Here is an 8,333-nt window from a genome sequence, read left to right as displayed (position 1 = left end):
TTTTCCCTTGCCTTGAAGAAGCTCTTTAGTCTGATGAAGTCCCATTTTCAACCATTCCTTTAAATGAAAACACTCGCATGGACACCCAAGCCTTAGGTGGCATGGATCTGGGGGCAGACTGCCCGGTTCAAATTCAATTACCTGCTGTGTGTCCTGGGACCAGAACTGAAATAACTGTACTTACTTCGTGTGGTTGGGGGCAGAGTTCTAGTGACTAATCCATGTAAAACAGCTTGAACAGAAACTGGCACATCTTAAACACTCAGTGAGTGATAACTATTGCTATTGTTATCAGCAACGGCTTATCATTTAACACTTAAATGGGGAGTTCGTTGAAAGACATTGGGCAACAGTGAGATGTCAAAAACAGGAGAGATGACAGGCAGCCAACCACAAGCTGACAACTTGACATTATGTCTAAAGCCAGCTCAGCCCCCGCCATTCAACATCGCCGCTGTGTAACTGTAGCTGACACCTGGTCTACACTGGTTGCTCCCTTACCACATGTATCATGGTAGCTATTCCATACCTTCTATGCCTTCTCTCTCCTCATACTGCCATCTTGAAGTTCCAACCCACTACCCTGCATCTTTATCCTTCCTCTCAACCTCACATTTCTGAAATGAAGGCTACTCTTGCAGTCTTCATTTTCTCATTTTTCACTCACTCTTTAAATCTTTGTCATCTAGCCCTTGGGATACAAGTCAGAACCCCCATATCAATGACTTGATCTTGAAAGAGACCAAAACTGTGCTCTATCTTTGCACATCAACTAGGAAAGAAGAGCGGGTAGTGAATTAAGTATCCTTCAAGATGAGGGCCTCTGACTGTGCACAGAACAACTGCCATGACGAGGAGAAAAGCAATATAAAATACGTCTTAGCTGCTAAGGGGAGCACAGTATCAACAAATGTTTAGTTCTGTCATGAATAATAGAATACTCCATTACAGCTGCAATTTTGTATTTTCATTTCAGTGTGTGCATTTTAACCAAACTGAAACGAAAATCAGAAAATCAAGAAACACTAATGGCCAAGTTGGAGGTTAAGAGGAAAACAAGACCGACTGTCACCATATAAAAAGGTAGTGTACCATCTGCGTGCGTGAGAGTATCTGGCTTGCAGTGAGGGCCGCTTCCTCTTCTGAGGACTCATCTGTATCCTCCTGGTTTGTCAGGTTCAGGCTGGGCGTGCTGCTGGAGCACTGGTACTCCTGGAGGGATGGAGTGTCCCCTTTGTCAATACTGTCCAGTGAGCGCCTGCGGACTCCCCAGTTGAAATTGTCCATACTTTCTCCCTGGAAATGTAAGACATGATTTCTAAATCCTCAAATACATGCTTATAAATATGGTAAATGCAATAACACTAGGAAAACATATACTGAGATGAAAGATACTTAATGCATCGTCATAAGCAGAGTTTCAATCAGCCCTTCAATTTCTTGAAACGGTTAAAACATCATTAAATATTTATACTTAAAGAGATCAAAATATTTGGTTGATAACCTATTTTAACTAAATAATTTTCTTAACTTTCTATCTTGTATTACTGGGGACCAACTAAATCTACTATCTAGGCCATTTCTATTCTAACACACAAACACAAATGAGACTACCAAGACAAGTACGTCACAGACGACAACAAAGAAACAATCCACAACACCAGGCTGCAACTTACCTGCAGCTCCTGGTTAGCAAAAAGGAAAACACACAGAATTAGAAAGAACGAAGACAAACATTTAAATATACGCTACACTTTTGGGGAAAATTCTTTGTGATTTCTCACACCCAAAGACTGATTCAAGCTCTGGATTAAGCTTTGTGCAGGAAGCAACATGTGATTCAAATTACTTTTTTTATGCAAAATATATTGTGAAAAAGTCAGAGACAGACACTTAAAACAACATTTCTATGATACACTTTGGCAACACAAACTCTAAGAAAATCTTCAAAATTTACATAGATTGAATACTTGATACAAGGCAAAACTGACTGAAAATATCCACACTCGGTTGACGACATACAGGGTCACAATTATTTCAGTCTGTAGGACGGCTCTGGCTAAATCCAATGGTCATTTCTTACTATAAAATAATTTAAAATCGAGATTACAGCTATCAAAACATAACCTTTGCCAACTTCCAAAGGTCAAGAGGAAATACGACAAATTTCTATTTCACCCCAATAACGGATTTATGTAAATTATGTTTCTGTTATTCTAAGCTGATCCTCCTTTTGTAAGGATATAATTCTTTCTTAAGCCCTGATATGACAAATCACAGTGAGTTAGCTAGCAGACTATGATTTATTTGTGTTCCTTTACTCAAGAGGGATTGTTCAGAATAGAGGTTTTCAAATCTTTTTCTTTTTTTTATTGAATAAAGCAGAGGAATACTTATTTCAAATAAAATTTAAGATGCAAGTCAACTGGGCAAAACTGACCAACAAAACCAGAGCTGCTCTGGTTAATAAAGGTGGCCAGGAGGTCTGCCCATTTGGCCCTTGGATCTTTCCCTGTTCTCAGGGTATCCTAGAAAACAGGGCTCTGCAATCAGGGTTTGAAAAGCCACGTTCCTAAAACATTTCAAATATTATTATGTAGCATAACACATAACAATGGCCACAACACTCGATATATATTTGGTGAATGAATTGAATACACACTGTGGGCTTTCAAGGTTGGGAATACTTTGGAAGTGTCATTAGAATTAATTCATTTATTATTTTGTAGCAAAGTATTTCCTGTTACTATGTTTTAAGCACGACTATATTTAGGTTTTAGAAAATCTCTGTCATTTGATTTGGCCTAATTCTGAGGCATAAATTAGCACCACCTTCCCCAAATTACGGTGACTTGAATCAAAGACAGAAGGATAATAAGCGTCTTTAATTCAGTCTACGGTTCTATTTAAAAGCCACATTTATTACTACTGACATTTTAAAGTACTGGATGAACTTGGAAGCATTTACAGTGTTCTTAGAGAAAAAAAGCAAACAGAAAAAATAACCTTACCATTACAAAAATGTCAAGAGCCTGCCTTTGGAAATTTTAAATTCTGAACTGAAAAAAGCAAATAACTACAGAAGAATTTAGCAGCTGCTCATGCCCTCGAGGCAGGGCCGCAGGTCCCTTCAATTCATAACGCTTTTTTGCCTGATTATGCAAGTCTGGCCTATTTCCTACGTTTTCCAAATTGTGGGAGTGAAGTCAATCTTAGAGGGTGGTGACTTGCCCTTTTTGAAAAAAACAGAAACGAAAAGAAGAGAATAGAAAACATCGGTATGCATGGCATAGAGTAAGGATGCATATTCTTGAATTTTTTAAAATGTGTGTCTATATATCTACATGGATGTGATATAAAATGTTATTAACTATGAATTACAGTCAAAAAAAGTTTAAAAGCCACTGCCCTATAAGGTGCTGAATAATACTTGTTCTTGGGCTCCTATGAACCTGTACAACTGTGGGAATGTATAAATGGTTAACTATTATATAGGAGCCTTCTAGCTCATATCTGCAGGGGATGCCGAAGCATACAGGAGGCCCTCCCTAAACTGGTCTCCTATCAACAACCAACAGTGTGACACGGCACAGGCCATTACATTTCATTCCTCCGCCTCACCTAGTAGCACTAAAGGAAACATCCCTTCAAGAGAGTTGATGAATGCATACGAATTATATGAGTGTTTAAATTCTTCGGAGAGACATATATCAATGACATGGTATGGATACTTGACAATAAGGCATTTTGGGCTCCTCACGTATAGATATTTGTAAAAGTTTTAGAAGGAACATTTTTTTGACCTATTTGACATAAACTTTCTAGCTTTAGGAGACTGTGGTTTATGGGACTGACATTAGCTATAGGAATTCATTCTGAATAGTCTAAGACAACCAGGGCGATCTATTCTCTTTGCCACAATGATTGTTTTAGAAATTGGCACATGTGCCAGCTTGGGCCAATGAGATATGACAAGTATGCTAAAAGCATTTAGGAGAACAACTTCTTCACTTTTATGAGAGCGTTTCTGGAAGCAGCCCTCACTTCCTCTGACCAGTACTGTCTGTGGACATAACCATCTCGCCACTGTCTGAGCTGACTGGTAGAGAAAGGCAGAACCTAGGGAACTACAGAGAAATAGCCAGAGACCTCACTGAGCCATATCTAAATAAGTAATAACTCCAGATCATCTAAATTTTGTGAACTAATAAATCCACTTTTGGTGTTGGATTTTCCACTTAGAAAGCATCTAAACTGACACAACTATCAGTTTAATTAAACAATCATTTTAGAGGAGAAAGCCCTTTGGGCATGAAATGAAGTGAAGCATTTGAGAGAGCTGGGTATGTCATAAAGAAGAGAGTGGTGAGGAATGTCATAGGAAGAACCTCAGCCATTTGCCATGGGAAAGAGTTCTGGAGAGCCAAAGCCTTCTTAATCATCAATTTAGTAGCAGTGTTTAGATTTATACTTTAAAATTGTTTGATAAATTTTAATATAATTTTTTACTATTTTGCTGCACATTAATTTGTATAGCTCATGTAAAACAGGATCTAAGTAGATCCTAAATTAGAAAAACACTTGTGAAGAAATCCATTTTTTTTACTCTATAGTTTTAAAGATAAAGATGAAAAATTAGATTTTCCTCTTATTTCAGACTTATTCTGCTGTTGACTAATTATACTAATCACATTCAGTTCCCAACTTAGATGTTTATCTTTTTGACCTTACACTGACTTTAATAAGGGAAGAGTCTATGGTCAAATCCTTAATTCTCATATAGTTGCAACTCTTCTATAATACCATAACGGAAAGCCCATATCCTTACCTCTGCATCTTCCAATTCAACATCTAAAAAGTCAAAATCCTTAAAAACACCAAACTGTTGTTCACTGCTATTATCTTCCACAGCTACTTCTTCCTCCTGAATTATGTCTTCTGTTGCAGAAATTAGGCTAGTCTGCTGGTCACCGACTTCCAGATCCTCATTGGAGGAAAATACAACCTGACCCCACCAGAGGGGAAAAAAAAAAAAAAGGCCATGCATCAGCTTGTCACTCTGCACACGAGACATCAGTGCCCTGAGAACCACTGCCGGGCATATCTGTCAATGAATCCAGAGCTTTAATTTGGTCTTCATGTTAACATCTAACTGGCTGAATACTTAATTAGCAGAGCTGCCAAGTGTCACAAAGACAAGTAATATTTTTTTCATTCTTAGTTAATACCATAAGTGAGGAAAGTCAGAAAAAGGCAAGCAAGGAGACAGAATAATTTCCATTTCTTCGTGGACTAACATGATTTTTTTAAACCTTTACACATGCCTTCCCGATTACTCACAGATGGATTCTTCGGAAGGCCAGATTCTGGACCACAGAGAGAAAGCACATTCATTAGCTTTTCTCTTGTTCTTCGCTAAAGAAAAAAAAAATTCAAGTGTTAGTATTACTGATATAATAAGATAAATTCTCGAGTGTTCACACAGACAACAAAATTGATTCTTCTATTCCATAAATATTCATTTTGATATGCTTTTACATACCTGTGATAACTGTGGCCTTTTCCAACTGACCGGGACCAAGGCATTAGAATTCGAACCCGAAGAAGTTGAAGAAGTACTTCTAGTAACAGCAATAACTTTCGGCTTCCCATTTCTTCCGGCTGCGCTATGCTGATCACCATATTTATTTCCAATAATTGGGGTCTACATAGAAACAAAATGCCAGTGTCTGACTTACATAATTCAACATAAAAGGGTTAATAGTGTATCAATAATGACATTTTTTTACAAACAAAAAACAGCATAAGGAGAAAGATTACTTAGCACGAGGCAGATGTTACAAAAATCAAAGGTAATGATGTCTTTTTTTTTAATTAAGAGATTTCACTTTTTTGGAATGAGTCTCTGAGAAGACTATCTGAGAGCTTATTCCTATTTTAAAGACAGATCTGCTTTCTTTAAGAACTACCACCTCCGGCTTTCCCCCCGTGGTTGTAAAATATATCCTGTTTGAGAGCTCAGAAAACATAAAAATTATTTTAAAAAATCACCAGTAATCTCACCACTCAGATTTAATGTCTGTTAACATTCTGCTGTTTCTTCAATGCATATTGTTAAGTGTGCTTCAGTAATGTGCTTTCGCAAATATTGAAGATAAGTAACAACTCCGAAGAGGAAGATATCTATATAGTGTCTTACTACAAATCTGATGTATAATACTTCCAAAATTATTTCGGTAAAAGTTCTATGATGATCCAAAACTCACTTATATTTATTTGGCTTTGTGAAGTGTCTTGAATTTTCATTTGAATATTCAAGCTCATTTGCATGTTATACAGTCCCTTTATGATCTGGTTCCTGCTTATCTCCCTAACCTCAACTTCTCCCACTCCCTCCTGAACTTCACACTCCAGCAAACTGAACTTCCTGTTGTTTTCCAAACATACTGTGCTTTTACGGACCTGTGTTTTGGCACATGCTGCCCCCTCTGCATGGAATATTCACCAAGCTTCTCAGGTCTCAGTTTATTTTAGCTTTGTTTTTCCTTCCACAATTTCAACTAAAAATCCTTTAAGAGTTCCTACTGCTTCAAGATAAAACCATCTTGTTACTATGGCAGGCAAGGTCCCTGATCTTGCCCCACTTATGCCTTCAGCCTCATCTCTCATCACACTCTACCGCCATTCTCTGTACCCTGCTTCCGTGCTATGGAAGTTTCCAGAGCACCATGCTTTCTCACACTTACAAGCCTTCATTCACACATGTTGCCTTTTCTTGGATTTAATCTCTCCTCCCCAAATTTCAACATATGCCTGTCTAGGGTTATTTATCTTTCGACATCAGATTAGATGTACATGCTATATATTTCTATAGTACTTCTAACTTACTTCCAGCCAAAGCACTTACCACAATGTTTATTTGCCTATTTCCCCAAGAGACTGTAAGCATCCTGAGAGTAACCCTTCTCCCTACCCCCACCCTGTTTTCTCAGCACCTACCACAGCATCTGCTACTGAGTATCAGCTCAATCAGTGCTTGTTGAACGGGAGAATGAATAAATGAACAAAAGAAAATTTCTAACAGAACACTTGTATCAATTCCTGAGCGTCTTACCTCAGATATATCAAAATGAAAATCTAAGGTCTTCCCAGGCAACTCCTTAGAGACATTATTAAAAATCTTAGTGAAGGATATTTCCGGGGAACCTATGTCTCCTCCATAGGTCTTGGGAATATCGCTGGGCACAACAAGACTTGCAGAGCGAGACACCACGAGTTTTAATATGTTAAGGGCTTCCTTCCAATAAGGACTCTGGTTTAAAAAAAGAGAAATATAAAGGTTACAAATACATTATTTACCTATGAACAAAATTTAGTGTGGACTGTAGACAATGAAAATACTGTTTCTACAAAAACTCTTGAAAACTATTCATTTTTACTTTGAGGTCCTTCACAGAGGGTCTGAGTTACAAAAGGAAAGAAAACAAGTTATTATTTGTGCTGTTAGATTTACAAGTCCCCAAATACATAATAATGCTACCAATTCAGAATACTTTGCATTTCTCCCCAATGAGCGCTTTATAAATACTATTAATTTCCAAAGTCTGATACCGTCATCTGGCATTAGTGGTAAACAAAGGGGTTGTGTACGTGTCAACTTTCTAGATGAATGAAGTTTATGGCTTTAAGACTCTAAACTTTAGATATGTTAAGCCTTGGACATAAACAATTTTTAATGCATACTTTCTTTTTTAGACATAAAAATATTAAAATACTAAAAACATTTTAGATTTTTCTTGATGACCCAAGCCCCAAATAATAAGCACAAACACTGTGCTAAAGAGAGGCTCTCAGGGATTACTGAGTTGCATAGGGTGAGTTTTTTTTCTCCTACCTATATGATGGCTATGTTTTTTGAGTTACTGTTCTGCTTTTAGTTTTGTATATTTCTACCAACATAATTTAGGAATGATTTACATGACAGATGTATATATGGGGAAGAATCAATGTCTAATAAAGAATTTATATTTATCTTTTACCATCTACTGAAAAGAATAGACAACATAAAAAAACTACTTTTTTGCTTATTTATGGTACCAAAATCACATCTCAACCTTGTATGACATATGTTGTTTCACAGCTGACAATTCTAGGGTAGGAAAAAATGCCACGAGAAAAAGGAAGTGAAAAATCTTTGGCAGAACAGAGTCATCCAGTTTAGTTAATAACATCTTAATATGAAGACACCTAAAGCACAAAATATTTAATAACAATAGAACTGTCCGTATTATGACATTTTATGCATATCATTGTAAAAATCAGTTTGTTTCCAT

The 8,333-nt window shown here is 37.1% G+C and overlaps 1 protein-coding gene across 1 annotated transcript in view; it reads right to left on the bottom strand.

Moving 5' to 3' along the window:
- The window catches only part of LOC124236837 (protein furry homolog-like), a 244,218-nt gene that overhangs the window by 26,669 nt on the left and 209,216 nt on the right, over positions 1-8,333 (bottom strand). The window contains exons 50-54 of the mRNA XM_046655776.1: positions 7,115-7,312; positions 5,543-5,704; positions 5,341-5,415; positions 4,829-5,005; positions 1,093-1,296 (exon numbers count right to left, since the gene is read on the bottom strand). Coding sequence (XP_046511732.1) covers positions 1,093-1,296; positions 4,829-5,005; positions 5,341-5,415; positions 5,543-5,704; positions 7,115-7,312 — 816 coding nt within the window. The remainder of the gene's footprint in view (positions 1-1,092; positions 1,297-4,828; positions 5,006-5,340; positions 5,416-5,542; positions 5,705-7,114; positions 7,313-8,333) is intronic.

The sequence above is a fragment of the Equus quagga genome, chromosome 3, assembly GCF_021613505.1.
Source record: "Equus quagga isolate Etosha38 chromosome 3, UCLA_HA_Equagga_1.0, whole genome shotgun sequence".
Taxonomy (NCBI): domain Eukaryota; kingdom Metazoa; phylum Chordata; class Mammalia; order Perissodactyla; family Equidae; genus Equus; species Equus quagga.
This window is presented reverse-complemented; position numbering and strand designations above follow the sequence as displayed.